The sequence below is a fragment of the Poecilia mexicana genome, unplaced genomic scaffold, assembly GCF_051168715.1.
Source record: "Poecilia mexicana isolate PSO_F unplaced genomic scaffold, ASM5116871v1 scaffold_19, whole genome shotgun sequence".
NCBI classification, from domain to species: Eukaryota; Metazoa; Chordata; class Actinopteri; order Cyprinodontiformes; family Poeciliidae; genus Poecilia; species Poecilia mexicana.
In genome coordinates this window covers 6,397,343-6,414,154 of record NW_028263388.1, presented here as the reverse complement: position 1 = coordinate 6,414,154, position 16,812 = coordinate 6,397,343, and the positions used below count along the sequence as shown (strand labels likewise).

Sequence of the window (16,812 nt, the reverse complement as noted above, 5' to 3'; positions counted from 1 at the left end):
ATCCACTGCTCCCTCAGCAGCCTGGAGACCCAACGAAAAGCCACGGTTAGCATTTAGGGGAACTGCACACACATCTAATGTGATCTGCGCCATGACCCGGTGCTGCTGATCACTGGTTTATTTTCATTATGAAGTTCTTGGGAGTTTTCAGTCGGCAGCCAAAGACTCTACATGTAAAAGCAGTAAGGATGATTTTCCCTCTCTCTCTTGCAGAAAAATAAAAAAAATAAAATACAAATGCAGTAAGTTCATCACCATGCCAACAAGGTCTCTCATCTGATTTCCTCTCTTCATTTCATTCTCTCCTTTAAACTCAAAATCTGTTTTATCCCGCTTTTTTAAAAGTATTTCTGCATTTATTTTACTCTCCTTTGTGTTGAGAATAAAATCACCCATTCTGTCAGCAGAATGAGATAAAACCTTTTGACTGGAATCCTTTGAATGAGATCCTCCAGTGACACTGGAACCTGAGCACTAATCCCTAGTGGTGCTTACGGGGAGGTGATAAGGCATTTCTCCTTTCATCTGAACCGTCAGAAATAAGAAAGGAACACTCTTAGCTCCTGGTTTTGTCTCTTTGCTTTAGGCCTTTAGGAAGGAAGGCACATGAGGGTAGACGAGTCTCACATTCCAAAGAGTCGGACTGAAAAGTGCAAAAGCGCGTTCTCACCCATTGAACCTTTTAACGTTTTTTTATGTAATATAAACCCTCATGAAGCGATGTATTACAGTGAATTGGAAGTAAAATGAGAAATTTAGCCCAACTGAGTAATGTTTCGTAGGATAATCTTTACTTGGACCTGCAGCTACCAGCTCTGTACATCTAGAGATGGAGGCTAGCCACAGATTCTGCATTGGATTTAGGTCTGGACTTTGACAGGATCACACACATGAACATACTTTCATCAGAATCTAAGCAGACATGATAACATATAAGCTAACGTTAGCTTTTTAGCTAATTTAGATTTAAAAGCCAAAACTAGCATGCTGAACAGATTAAGTTAATAATACTCAGCATTTTGGTTTGGTTTAAGTCAACATGACAAGCTTAGTTAATTTGGATATAATTAGCTTATATAAAAATAAAAGTGAACTTACTGCATGGACTAAGATATTACCCAACATGCTAGTGTTTAGTCAACATGACAATGATACTATTTAAGCTAACATTAGCCTTTAAGCTAATTTGCGATTAAAAAACTAAAGTGAATTTACTGCATGGATTAAGATAATATTACCCAACATGCTATTGTAAGTCAACGTAACAATGATAGCATTTAAGCTAGCATTAGCCTTTAAGCTAATTTGTGATTAAAAAACTAAAGTGAACTTACTGAATGGATTAAGATAATATTACCCAGAATGCTACACAAGCCAACATGAGAATGAGAGAATTTAAGCTAACATTAGCTTTTTAGCTAATTTTACCCGTTTCTTCACTCTTCAGATTACTCAAAATATTATCTTATACTTAAGCTCACTAAGCAGGATACGCAGGATTTTTTATACTGTTAGGATGTTGTTTTAGCATTGACTTTAAATTATCTGTTTTAGCAAGGCAGTTTTTCTGTAAGAAGATTTTCAGATGTGTGTTTGTACTGTTTTACTTTTCTTTGCTGCGTCTTTCTATTTTATTGCATTTCAGCAAGTGCTCTGCAGTTGACTTCAAATTGTGAATGTTGACGACATTCTGCCTAGAGCATACACACTGTAATGTGAATATTAGTTTATTTATTGGGTTTCATATTACGTCTTGATTGAAGTGGATCAAATGAACATAATTTTTTGAGGTGACCAGCAGGGTGGAGAGATTTATATCCTTTTCCTTCCACTTCACATATGTGCTACTTTGTGTTGGTTTATCATAAAATATTATGTTAAAACTCTTTAGCTTGTGGTAACAATGTGATAAGTACAAGAAAAACAGTTTTGCAAGACACTGGACGTTTTTATGCTCTATACCATATTTCAGCCGCCAGGCAATGTGATTTTTTTTAGATCCCAGTATGGTTGAAAGTTTTAGATTTTAAACAGGAAGTGGTCTGAGGAGGAGCTGTGAAAATACTTATTACTGGCCTTTTTATAGACAAAAAGAGGAAGAGGAAGCAAGGAGACCTGCACAATGAGAGGTGTGAAGGAGTGCACATTACCAGCATGTGTGTTTGCACAATCTTGGCATTTACACAGTGGTGTAAATAGCATGGTAGATAATATAGTAAGGAGGACATGAAGACTACATGCAACAACACAACTATAAAAACGAACCCTTTAAAGAAATTATTAACCATAAATATAGTGTTTTTATGGCACTATTTGAGAAAGGAACATTCTTCCTGACACTGGAATACTTGAAATGACAAACAATGTTTGGTCTAACATCAAATAAAAGTAAAAACCATACATAAAAGAACATAATAGTTATGAATACTTAATAACTTTTTTATTTGTACTATATGGTAGCATTTCTTTACTACATGAAACTAGGAAATAAATTCAGGAGCAATATCTAAACAAGAAACTTTCCCACTATAACAAGATTTTTGTTTTTTTCTAGTGGAAACACAATTAGAAGAAGGAGAATGAGAGTGAGCCCGTTTAAGAATTTTTAAGAAATCGTAATCTATCAGTGGAACATATTTTTACATCTCGTTAAAAACAACAAATGTTCTCTTTAAGATATAAAACTCATTGTAGCAAGAAAGTGTCTTATTTTAATGAGATTCTGCTCCTGAATTTATTTCCTAGTTCTGGCAGTTAAATGCTTCCGTAGAATTCTATGCTAATGGCTCGACCACTTTTACCATCAAGTACAACTTTTCTGCTTTTCTCCTGAGCACATGTTCTTCTGTGTTTCAATGCAGCTCAACTGTCTATTTCACAAATATTTCAGGTTTCTTTTCAGAGAACAAAACAATGGCTAAAAATCTGAAACAATGTTTAATTGTTAATGACGTTACGTCATACAAATCTGATTTTTTTTTGTTTTTAGCACCGACTCATTTCACTAAACCTTTGCTTGCATAGAAGCTGTTATTCTTGCTATCGTCACATGTACGCTCTGCAAAGGCGACAAAAAGAAGTGACAGACTGAAGACTGGCGTGAACACAGAGTAACATGTTGACCGTGCAGCTAGCTTAACATTATCTCACCCCATTTCCGAGAAGGAACATGGCTGAATCCGATTTTTTTTGGTCACTCTGCAGGGACTCGTTCTTTAACAGAACGCAGCTTAATCAATCCAGACTGAACAAATTTCAGTCTGTCCAGCTCCTCAGATATAACTTTATTTTAAATTTTAAAGTTCTTGGACACAACTTTTGACAACACAGCTCATAATTTAGGTTTTGCCTCACTTCTGAAAAGAGGTGTCCTTACTTGCAGTCAGTGTGTGTTGGTCTGTAGTAGAAAGCAGGAACCTTCTGCTCATACTTGGCCTTCGCGGCGCCGTTTCCCATAGCAGCCATTAACTGCAACAGAGACAAAAGACATGAGCTAGTTATGAAATGTTCAAACGTTTTTGTTATTTTTACTGGTTCTTTTTTTTTTTTTTTTGAGTATTTAATCTGAAAAATCACATTACTTTTTTTCTTAAAATAGAAAGTAAGAATGACATAATTTTGAATGCCTTAAAGTGTTTTTATTTTCGTTTACTGAACTCAAATGCAGAAATATTATTTAGTATATCATATTAAAAAAATCTACGTCAAAAAAAATTATTTTGGGAGGTGAAAAAAAACATCAGATTATGTTGAAGATTTTCAGCTGAGATGTTCAGAAAGCAGGTTTTAAGAGAAGAAAACCCTCATTATGCCTCCTGACCTCATTTCCTCCATTGTATGTTTTACCCAAAGACAACCCCTGACCCCCGCTCCTCTGCTCCTCTGCTCCCCTGAAGGGATCTGACAGGGACGCAGCACCGCGGCGTTCCACTGTGAAGGTCACGGCGGGGGGGCAGTCGATCACCAACACTGATTTCGACAAAATCCACGAAATTTTACAAGAGACCCAACTGTTGACGAAAGATGACGTGTTTCACACTCAGGATGCAACATTTGTGACATTGTTGGCGCCTCTCCTCCACAGCAAGTGGGCCGATCCCGCGCAGTGAGTCAAAGTAATCTTTAGAGCGTGAGATTTTAGTAATTTTAGAAGATTATTGCACATGAGCCAGTTATTGCCACACTTAATGCTGTAAAACAGGCGACAAAAGTCTTTATGCTTTTTATTCTTTTTAAGCCCTCTTCATGTTTTTCTGGGGTATAAATGTAACATTACACTAAGGGAAAAACATAAGAACATGCAATTTAATTAAGGCTGACATGTGTTGGTATTCCACAGACACTTACAAACACCTGCAACATTAAAATGTTTAAAGACTCAGTATTTTTGCTATATTTTGTAGCTTTACATCATATTATGATGTTATTCCCTCATCAAATACAAACCTAGAGTGCTGTCTTGATTCTGTCATACATGTTTGAGACATCTTTTAAACTCCCACGGCAACCATTCAGCGGCGGACTCCTTCAGACTAGCCAGCAGCAATTAGCAAACAGCTGGTGGAACTGCGCATCTGCTGAGCTCGTTAGAGGAGCAACTCTTCAGTGAGGATAATGCAGAATAGCAGATCGCTTTGCTCCAATAAAGGTGCAAGAAAAGCTGCAGATATAAACTGTTTCCTCAGAGTCAGTTTGAAGTTGAAGACAAGTCATTCTGATCTAACCTGCCAATTACTGGATCTTATTTTTTTTAAGCAATTGCCAGGCATGAATGACAATTTCATGAAATTTACTCGGCTGGCCGGAGTATTGCATTCTTTTCCATTTTTGTTTTTCTTTCTTTCTTTTTTTCAGTAAGAGAAAAAGTTCAAATAAAAAAATATCTTTATTTTAAAATTAAACATTAGGCTTATATTATTATCGCCACCCAGGCCTGAAAATTCTGTGAATGTATCAAAGATGTAAGAAACCTTTTGAAAAAACTTGGATTATATGAGTCAAGGATATTTTATTTCCTCATGGAATTAATAAAGTCTTTTTAAATCAAATTCAACTGAAGGAAAAAAAAAGTTTATATTGCTTATTGTGGTTACACTTTATTTGAAGGGGGGTGAATAAGACTGTCATTACACTGTCATAAACATGACATAACACCTGTCATGAACATGAATAATCTTTCATAAATATTTATGACTGTTGTCATAAAGCGTCATTCGGTAAATTATGACACTTTTAATACAAAGTTGACATTATTCAAAATGTCTTTGTTATGACAACTTGACATTAACCAAGAAATCATTACTGTTTAAACTTTACCTTTAATAACATAAAGTTACCTCATTTTTAAAGTGCAATCAGTAATAGTTTTATAACAAATTTATATCAGTAATGATTTATTGGTTAATGTCAAGTTGTCATAACAAAGACATTTTGAATAATGTCAACTTTGTATTAAAAGTGTCATAATTTACCGAATGACGCTTTATGACAACAGTCATAAATATTCATGAAGGCTTATTCATGTTCATGACAGGTGTTATGACATGTTTATGACAGTGTCATGTCAGTCTTATTCACCCCCCCTTCAAATAAAGTGTTACCCTTATTGTCACTATTGGCCCAAATGTTCATGTTGATGCCATCCCCCGTTTGCAAGCGAGTCTCCACAAAAGTTTTCCATTGGGGGTCTACGCACCTGGCTATTCCTTGGGAAGATGTAGTTGCTAAGCAACCAGCTGAGATTCCAGGAAGCTAGTGATATCTTTATTTGAGCCTCAGCAAATAATCCACTAAGCTTATTTCCCAAAGTGCTGAACCCAGCGCCTCATTAATACGACTGTACCCAGTTTGATCAAATCAACCATGTCAACTTTATCTTTAAACTCCAGATTGCTATCATGAGCAATCCCAAACATGTGTGAGATAAAGCTGGAACTCAATTAGCCTGAAATGTCTCTGATGTTTGATTAGGAAGGAGGCAGTGATGGATTATGTTCTTTATAGCAAGATGGGATATGAAGTGAAGAGGATGTTTTATGTATTTTCCAGGCACATTATAGCACAAAGGTAACTGTTACCTTTAGTTGTTATTGATGGTCTCGGTCTCGTCTCGGACTCGACCGCATTTGGTCTCGGTCTTGTCTTGGACTCGGGCGCTATCACCCCCCCACCCACACACACACACACACCTCTTTAACTCGCATGCTGCGCTCTGAGACATGCGCAGTGGTTTTCTCTCAGCGGCATAAGATGTCTAATCGTCAGTAATAGAATAGCGCTGCATAAATCATAAGAAATCCGATGGCCACAGCCAGGGGCGCAACGACATATTATTCAGGTGGATGCAAAAACATAAATCGGCGCCCCCCCAAGGAAGGTACGTAAGGGTGAAGGAGCGTAGAAAACATACGGTCGCTCTATCCGTATGAGCAACCGTATGTTTACCACCCCTGACCCCCTTGAGACGAAGACACGTGAAAGGTAAAACTCGCTACATTTACATTTACATGTGCGCGAGGTGAAGGAGCGTAAGGGCGCGGTGAAGTGTATGCAAAGGCATCATCGGGGCGCCGCCCCCTCCAGACGAGGTTTTGACGCCCCCTCTGTTGCAGCGCCCCGATGCGTTGCATACCCACTGGCCACAGCTAACCCAGCAGCACTTCGCTTTCACAGACGGTGGGGACGTCTAACTTTTTTCATCACTTAGAAAAGTAGCTCAAAGAAAGGTAAGCTCCGTTGATGTGATGTTAGCAAAGCTAGCTGTATAGACACATAAGCATTTGTGATGAAAAAAAGTTGTCACTCAGTGCGCTGAATTATTGTGTGGAGATGTTGACTGACTTGCCGCATACATGGGACAACGCTGTGTCCAAAAGTCTGCAATATATTGATGCGACATTCAGGAACAGTACGATTCATCTGCTCGTCTCTTTACTTATTAGATAGGACTGGAGTCCTGAGAGTCGTTCTATGAGATTACCATATGCTGTCAGAATAGCATACAGGGGAGTTGTCAGTTCACCATACGCAACAAGTTATGACGAAAATAAGTAATTCAATTGTTTTCCATGATAACTTTATAGATATACATGCGTTGTCCTGGTTTCAAAATGTATTTATAGCGTCTGGCTGCAGCTGCAGTCAACTACAACACACGCCCGTGTAAAACTCATTAACCTACTTAACCACTAAGTCAGGATGCCATACAACTGTTAATAAAGTGTATGATGATCTATGTCATGATTATTTGTTGCTAATTAAATAAAACTATATGGTAATGATGTGTCTGACAGATATAGCCGTGACTTTGTGCTTAGCATATGACGATCTGACAGCATATGCTGACCTGACAGAACACTCTTCTTTGTTCTTGTAATCCTCTGCATACACTGCAGTAGCTACATGCTACATGAGCAACATGGACAAACACCCAGGGCGTTATCTTTTTAGGGATGGCACAAGACCACTGCGGATCGTAGCACAGAGATGGAAGCAAAGCAGAAGAAAGAGTTTGTTCTGCTTTTAATATTGGTTAAATTTATTAAGTATTTAATATCTACGTGTTTTTATGGGAATCTTGAGGATCAATTTGAGAAGTAATTTTGATCATATTTCACATTTTATCGTATCATGTAGCGCGGGGCGCTGGTCTTGGTCTTGACTCGGTCTCGACTTCCCTCGGTCTTGGTCTTGATTTGGACTCGGACCCTAAAAGTCTTGGTCTTGTCTCGGTCTCGATACACTCTGGTCTTGGTCTTGTCTTGGTCTCGGGTTAGGTGGTCTTGAACATACACTGCCAAAACTCCTTGAGCAACGTAAGAAGCAAAAATGCAAAATTTAAAATAAAATCTTTTTTTAAAGTCTGCATACATTTCTGCTTGGACTCTTTGCTCACTATGTATTAGTGTAAATGCCACACCCAGTATGGCCTGATCTCCCATGGTAACTTATGAATGTTTCTTCCCAGAGTCAGAACACAATCATAGAAATACTCTGCTAAACAAGATTAAATTAGAAAAGGAGCTCAAATTGTGAGAACTGGTTACCATGGAGAAGTTTAGACCTGCTCACACTGACCAGGGCTCACACTGTGTTGGTCAGTGTCTGTGTTTGGATGTCTCTCTCTGCCGGTCTGCTTTGTCACATGGTTTGGTTGTTTATTACTCATCCTGTTACATATTTCATACTTTTTAGGCCAACATACATTTTACAAAATAATTTAAGACATTCCAAGGCCTCATGAATTTAAGAACTTTTAAGACATTTCAAGGATGCGCTGACACCCTGGATTATGAGGAAGGTGAAGGATCAGGCCACAACTTCATGGAAGGACCAGGCCAAGACCCTAAAGAGGGCTGGGACCTCAGTTACCAAGGTTACCGCTAGTAAAACACTACGCCATCATGGATTAAGTTCCTGCTCGGGCCAGCACATGTTCAGGTCCAAAATAAAACTTTTTGGTATCAACTCCACTCACCAGTGTTTGGAGGAAGAAGGATGAGCACAATCCCAACAACACCATCCCAGGGTGGTGTTGTTAGGGTGGAACAGGATAGGATTTTCAGTAATTTCACTGAACTCTGATGTAGAACCTCACAGCATTCTGGGAGATGTAGGCAGAGGGAAGATTTTAACCGCTCAACCTTTCAAGGGTAGCTAAGAAAGGTATGAGGCATCAACTAACTCACTCAATCGTTGGTTACCTAGAAACAACTTGAGTAACTTGTGGTTACCTAGCAACCTAGAGTAACTTGCGCAGGTTTCGTCACTGTGCCTCATAATGACTTATAATAAAGGATAAAACAAGAAAGGTCATATCATCTTCAGTTTGGTATTATTTCAGACATCTAAAACAAGAACAACTAATCAGTAATTATCGGTATCGACTGATGCGAAACGCTTATGTTGTGATGCATTTTTCAGCCGGATTGTCCAGCTCTATGCAGGCCACAGTATTTACATTTTCTTTTGTTTAAAAAAAACAACATTTATCCTTTCCTTCAGCCTACCTCCACCTCGCTGTCCTCCCACGTGTCCTGCACCGACTTGACCCGGCTGATGTGGGGGATGCTTCGGTGAAGGAGCGAGCAGGCCTGGCAAACAAACACGCCCAGAGTCAGCGACGCCCAGTCCGGCTCTGAGAGAGATAGAGAGATAGAGAGAGAGAGAGAGAGAGAGAGAGAGAGACAAGGGAGAATTAAAGAAGCAATATGGTGTGAGCAAACATGGAGGTGGAAGGGAAGGATGTGTGTTCAGACGGAGAGGCAACCAAGACCTCTAACAGAGTCTGAGTAATAAATACTGGTACCGGTGCTGGTTGGAGTAGGGGAGGGAGGCACAGAAGCACATTTAGAGGGTCACTGCTCATAAAGCAAGATCGCATTTGATGGAAATCCTATTGACTGCGGCCCTCTAACAGGAAGCAGACCACCTGGGATCTAATCAGAAGTCAGATGAGGCCGTTATCAGGTTAGCTGCATTACCGCGCAGGGGAACACACACAGGCTCCGACACGAAAGCAGAGAATTCACACACACACACACACACACACACACACACACACACACACACACACACACGCACGCACATGTACACACGCACACACACGCGCATACACGCCAATGCCGAGTGTGACCTGAATCTGTGGCCGAACACACACTGATCAGCAGCTAGAGAACGTGAGGGACTACACCACAACACAGCAGTAGCAGCATCCGTGGGTGGTCAGCAGTGGAACGGTTGAGTCACTCAGTTACAAACACGCACACGCGCACACGCACACACACACACACACACACACACACACACACACACAAACAGAGAGAGAGAACAAATGAAGTGTTCACAACAACAGGTAGGAGAATAGAGTCAATGTTGGGTCTGAAACGATTAATCGCGATGAATTAATGATTGAAATAATTGTCCACTAATTTAGTAATCGATTAATCGTTGGCTGGAATATACAGACTTTTTTTTTTTTTAAAGAAAAAAATGGCCTTTTAGTGAAATAACATATTCACAACAGACATGAAGTCAAAACTGTGCAAATACTTATTTAGCATTCAAGATAAGACAAACTTTGACTGTAAATATGTTCTACTGAGAACTCTCTGTTGCATAGTTTCAGCTTCACCTGGTTCAAATTCTGTAAGAAAAAAAATCTGCCTTTTCACCTTTTACTATCCAAGTATTAATTATTAATTGGTTAATGTAAAAAATATTCAACTGATCAATCCTTCACTGTATTGGTGAATCTTTTGCTACAAAAGATCAATCGTACACTAAAGGAATGCTGTAACTGGATTTCATTATTTAAAAAGGGAATTGAATTGTTTATTTGTATATTTTTAAGTATTTCTAATTTTGTACAAGACAGAAGATAAATGAAAAATCTGTGAATATTATAATATTGTCTTTTTTTTATTCGATTGTTAGAATAATTGATTACTAAAATAATTGTAAGTTACAGCCCAAGTCAACATTCAAGAAGAGTGGAAAAACGATGGAAGGTCTACATTTAAGTATTTTACGTCGTTTGTAACTCAGAAAATCCCGTACTTTGAAAGTCTCAATAATAAAAGAAATTTCTTTGACAGAAACCCATAAAACAACGCTGTCAAAGTTTTAATGTCTCTTGCCGAAGTGGACATTAAAATAACTCGGAGATGAAAAAGTTTAGAGACAATGTTGGGAACGGGATGGAAGATTTAAATCTCTTGAGGTTTTCGCCAGCATCCTAACAAAAACCCACCTGAGATTTCTCCCCGTCACCCTGGGATTAGCGAGCAAAGCTTCGATCGATGTCACTTTATCCTTTAATCATTCTGGATTGTGATTAAGCACAACTGCACCCAGGCCTCTGTGTGAATAAATCAAACGTCTTTCTTTAAAGATCTGCTAGGCCTCCTGCTTACCAGCCTCTCTCTCTCACACACACACACACACACACACACACGCACACACACACCCAGACACCGGCTCCAGCACACACCAAAACACGCCACCTGCCATTTAGCCGTGAGGTCATCTCTGTCTGAGTCAGAGCTTGAAGATGAGCAGGCAGCACTCAGGAAGATTACCACAGCAGCATGACTGACTTACCACACACACACACACACACACACATGCACACGCCCACACACACACACACATACATATAAACAGAAAGCGATCTTAACAGATGTGTGATTCAAAACAGCAAGCTGAAAATGTGTTTGTACCGCACACAGTGACTTACAGTCACAGTCAAACACCTTATGGGTGTCCAAAGTGCGGCCTGGGGGCCATTTGTGGTCCTTAAAATGATTTTGTTCGGCCCCTGATGACAAGTCAGGAATGGTCAAAATCTGGTCAACAGAAGAGAAAGAACTGATGACACAAAAAATATATATATTTTTTTTAAATAAGCCAACAGTCTGAAGACTTTTTGGATATAGCTCGGCAGGTAAGATTAAAATCAAAATCACAGTAAACTAAGTTTTAAATTTTTTTATTTAATAAATTTTGTGGCCCACCAGTAGTTTAAATGTGACAGTTTTGGCTCCTGGGGGAAAAAATTTGAACATCGCTGACTTAACTTATTCGTATTTTATTGATTTTTGTCAAATTACAACCGGAAACATTAAAGTATCGTTAAGACATCACAGAAAGTAACGTCTGCCTGGCTGTGATGCATGATGCTGCCACCACCACCACCAAAAAGAGGACTTGGAATTGTCCTCTTTGAGCACAAGTTCCATGGGGAAATTGTGCTCAAAGAGGCATGATTTGTTTATATAAAATAAATAAATAAATAAATAAAAAATAAATAATAAAATAAGTCTGAAAAATGTTTTTTATGGGCCTGTTGTACCTTGGCTTCTATTGCAGACTATAATAATGACAACAATAGTAAAAAAAATGCCTGTTTGTATTGTACACACATCATTTGAATGTCTGGATGCAAACGGTCATCTGCATTTGCATCCTGGTGGGAATTAATCAGCTGGTCCTGTCAGCCGAGGTCACGACCCTTACACTAAACAAAACACCAGCGCACAGGAAGATGCCATCACTCCATAAGCGTCTTTGATTTTACTTAACGTGTGTTACCTTTGGTTCAAGGTGGCTGTGGGGATTTGATCAGATAAAATGTTTTCTTTTCAAACTTTACTTGCCTTGAAAAGATGAAACTTAATCATTACACATTCTCTTTGATTATTCTATAAATATACAGGCTGTATTGATTTTGTTGCTCCAACTTGGATAAGAAGTTTTTTTTTCTTTTCTTGTTAGTGAAATACTTCAGTCGTGCAGCAGCTCAGAAGTTAAAGGTAAGTGTAGGTGAAGGTAAATAAGAGTCGTAGAATTTCAACCTCTCCTTTATGAATCCAATACAAACACTTTAATATTAGAATGAACTACAATGGGTCTGTAAATAGAATTTTTTTTACTTTTTTCACCATCTTTTCACTTTCAAATTTGCAGTGACGGTTATCGACATAGGAATAAAATCTGTCTACATATATATTTTCGTTCATTTAAGAGCTAAAGGGAAGCAAATGGTTTTAAATAGAGAGAAATATTAACATACTTGTGTTGTAGGGGCAGATGGAAACAACACAGTTTATTTTAAGCTACATGCTGCTTAGAACAAACAACTGTACAAGAGGGAAAATCCACTTGTACCATCCAAGGCTGTGCGCCGATAATAAGATGCCGTCTGGACTTAAGCTCTGTACATCCTCTACAAGAACAGAAAAATCAGCTCTTAACTCGAGGCGAGAACAAGAGAAGAATTCTTGCTGGCCAGGACGTTTCATACCTCTAAAAAATTAAAGCGTAGATCTTCTAGCAGGCAAGCTTCTTGGAATGCACCATGTGAACATCAATGTTTCTCAAAAGCCAAGGGTAAGAAAAAAAAAAGTTTAGCCCAGAATGTGTGTCAAGAACAAGCTGCAAGAACTCCCAAACCAGAGCTGGAAGAAAAGACAAAGGAACAAAGAAAGTACTGAACAAAGGAATGAATAAAGGAATGAACGAAGGAGCGAAGGAAGGAATGAACGAAGGGACACATTATCGAAGGAATCAAGAAAGGAACAAACGAAGGAACGAACAAAGAATGAACAATGGAACGATTGAAGGAACCAACGAAGGAACAAACAATGGAACAAACGAAGGATCGAATGAACAAAGCAATAAGGAAAGGAAGAAAGCAACGAACAAAGGGATAACTGAAGGAACTAACAAAGAAACCAACGAAGGAACATACTGTACTTATGATTTAGTCCGACAGTGTACTTTTGCGGTCTTCACCTCAAAAATAAACATTTCATTGCCTAAAATGTAAAGCGCGAGGTTAAAACAGCTAAATATGCTTACGTTTGTAAGATGAACAAGAATATTTGAGTCTAATGTATCAATACAGTTACTACTTGACCATGATGTGTTAACATCAACCCAAACACAGCAACTCCCAGCTGTAATTGGCTGGAATCGTTTCTCACAGATTTTAGTTCAGAAGCTACAGAACAATCAGAAACTTTGGAATCCTGCTTTTCCCAGAGTCAACAATAAATATCAAACCCAGTAACCCACAAAGCAATATGCTAGAATAGCTTACACATCCCCATCAAAGCTGCTGCTGGAGATTCCCCCCCCCCCCCCCATTTCTTTTGCTTTTCGACAAACATCTTCCCCACCACCTCAGAGGATTGCTGAGCCCTCTCAGGTGGGAATAACTCATCTGTGCATCCTTCGCAGAGGGCAGAACTGCGACGCTGCTGAGCTACAGAGAAACCCTGCCGTATAAGCTCCCAGCTCAGCCTCTCTGTGGCCCCGACAAAGCTCACCAGCAAATTTAGAGGTTGGGGGAAAAAACAAACAAAACAAAAAAACACATAGGGTAAGGAGGAAGAGTGACTAAGCATGAAAATCAACGTGTTTTCCGATTCATCTAGACGTGTTTCTGTTCAGTAAATGGATGGAGGGGATGCAGGAAGACTGGGACAGAGGTCAGCCAGGTCACTGCTGATGATGAAATGCCCTGGTTTTACGATGGAGGCTGTAAATGCACAGTACGTGATGTCATACAGCACCCTGACCTCTCGTGCAAATTTGATTCACTGCTGCCAGAGTTGAGACGAACTCAGCTTGTGTATTTGAATTTGTCTTGGTCAGAGGGTTTAATTAGGCCACCGCCCAGCGCAAACGGATATGCTATGTTATCAAAGTAGCTAAGGCTGCAATTAACAATTATTTTAGCAATCGACGATTAATCGATTAATCGCATAAATAAGAAAAATTTTTGGCACATTGCACAGATTTTTCATTTAACCAGTTAAGCCTTTTTATTTAAATAAAGTAGTAGCAGTACATTAATAAGATGCAAATAAGCAAATAATTAAATTTTTCAGACAAGAAAATAGACATTTCATTGCCTAAAATGAAACTACATAGCATTCCTTTAGTGCACGTTCAAGTTCTAGGTGGAATGTATGTACAGGCAAAGGTTGTTGTTGTTTTTTTTATCTTAATTGCAAACTGCTTAGAGTATGTCGTTCTTTCAGCAAATTGCCTTTTTTTGTGTATCCCCATTAATGATTAATCGATTGCTAAAGTAGTTTATGAGTATTTCAAGAATCTGATTAATCACTATGGCGCTAAAAGTAACACACACTCTTCTCATGCTTATAATTTAAGCTACAGTTAAATCTGTTGGCGCCTACAAGCAGCACAACCAGATGTTTCCACTTACTGATATGGAACCAAAAGTTTTCCAATTCGGTATTTTTGACCAGTCTGTAATGAAAATGTGGTTTAAAACGTTTCATCTCTCCTGGCCATTGGAGAGCATTTACAATGACCCTTCTCATGGACAATGTGATGTGTGTTCAACCTACAATAAACTGAGCACTAAAAACGGTTGGTTGCATCATCATCAAAATCCCCCATACCCACATGGTAGTCAGTTTATGTTGCATTCTGTTTCTGGCCTTATGATGCACATTTGTGGCAGGAAGTTGACATAAAGTCATCATTGATACAGTTTTGTCATAATAACGGGTTTATTGCAATTTTCCGAACACAGGTTTTTTCCCAGAAGCTTCCTGTTTATGATACTCATTCCCATTCAGTAACAAAATATTTGCCATCAACTGATATTTTTCCCCCGATTGTGTCTTTAGTTATTATAGATAGAATTTAAACAAGGGTAGCTTTTTTAAAAAGACAGATCAGTAAGAAAAACTACGCATTTTAAAATCAATAAAAGCTATTTACAATATGCACTTTAACACAGATTTATAATGTCTGTCATGGTATTATTCAAACTCAGTATCTGAAAATTGATCACAACATACAGATTTCTAGACTGGAAAAATGGATGGGACTGTCTGGTATTAGGAATGTAACAATATGAACATTTCTGTCTATATCAATATCCAATATTATTATTGCTGTTACGGTTGATGCACAATATTTTTTTACATTATATGTATTGATAGACAGGGGCATTCGGTAATTGTAAGTTTGGAAAACCAAAAAACAGCTGTGGGGTTCCTCAAGGCTAAATTCTCGGCCTACTTTTAGTTAACATCTGTATGATCCCACAGCTCAGATTATAGAGAACCACAACTTCTCTCACAATGTTTATGCTGACGATCACGACACACAAATTATATCACTGTGTCACTACATAACCACAGTCACTGAGTCATTGTGTTGATAATCTCAGTGAGCAAATGGGTTAGAAAATCCCTTCGCCTTTTACGGAAAAGATAAAAGTCATTGCTTTTGGACCCAGAAATCAGAGGTATTAGATTCTACTCAAATGGTCTTGGGTCGAAATACATTTCAGAGTTTTTGTCAAATGTGAATCATGTTGAGCTTTCAGTTTGTCAGGAACCAGGTTTCTTGCTGATCGCAGTAGTAGAACTAAAAATAAAGTTTTTGAACCATCCCAGGGCTAAAACTTTATCTCTGCATTTCAGCGGCAGAGGTCATTAACGACTCTTTGCCTTTCTGTTGCTGCGCAATTTATTCCCCAGCTAAGACGGGCTGGCATGGACTGGACGTGTCAAAACATTCTACGGCGTTAGCTTTCCATATACCGTTCTGTGAAAATGTTGTTTCCCCCATACAGATATCTTCTGTTTTCCATTCACACTTTAAGGTTTCGAATCATCAAACCAACTTCAGTATCAAAGACCATCTGAGTAAGCATAGTGTGCTTTCAAACGATGATTTCATTTGTTACGGCATAAAATGCTATCCAAACCAGACCGTTCCTGTTTAAAAAAAGGGGGAAAAACTAATTGAGTCATAAAAACCCAACATGTCACTGAGCCACCCGTTGGTGCCAATGACTGGCATCAATGGGTCTTAAATCACAGAGGAACAGTATTGACCCACTTTTCTTTGCAGAATTGCTTTTAAGTCAGCCATTTCCTCCTAAAATCTTTTATCTTTTCAAATCTTTTAAATGTACAATTCAAGTGGATTGAAAGACATAACTTAAAAAAAAAATTATGAAAAGTTCCTTGCAAAACACGTTATTTTTCTATAACCATACCAGCGACATCCTTCTGAAATATAGTTTAAAATTACTCTTGTAGAATTCATGTTGGCTTCCTTTTACGAGGTGAGACACTACTGCAAAAGCATTTTTCTTCCCTAAAAGAGGCAGAGAAATAGTGAACTAGACAGCACTCTGTCCCCGTGCTGGGACTGAGCCACCAAACTAGCATCAATAATTCATGTCCTGACCATTAGGAGATATGAATTATAAGCCTGGGAGTTCCTGGTAACAGAGAAGACAGTTTACTGTAGTTTTGG

The 16,812-nt window shown here is 38.6% G+C and overlaps 1 protein-coding gene across 2 annotated transcripts in view; it reads right to left on the bottom strand.

The window, feature by feature from the left end:
* LOC106930996 (arf-GAP with dual PH domain-containing protein 1) overlaps positions 1–16,812 on the bottom strand; it is a 29,395-nt gene that overhangs the window by 9,880 nt on the left and 2,703 nt on the right. For both annotated transcript variants that reach the window (XR_015766325.1, XM_015008895.2), the window contains exons 2-4: positions 9,009–9,136; positions 3,377–3,468; positions 1–21 (exon numbers count right to left, since the gene is read on the bottom strand). The exon at positions 1–21 is cut by the window's left edge and continues 62 nt beyond it. Coding sequence is in view for 1 of the 2 variants with exons in the window: in XM_015008895.2 (XP_014864381.1) it covers positions 1–21; positions 3,377–3,468; positions 9,009–9,136 (241 nt within the window). In the remaining variant the exon portion in view is untranslated. The remainder of the gene's footprint in view (positions 22–3,376; positions 3,469–9,008; positions 9,137–16,812) is intronic.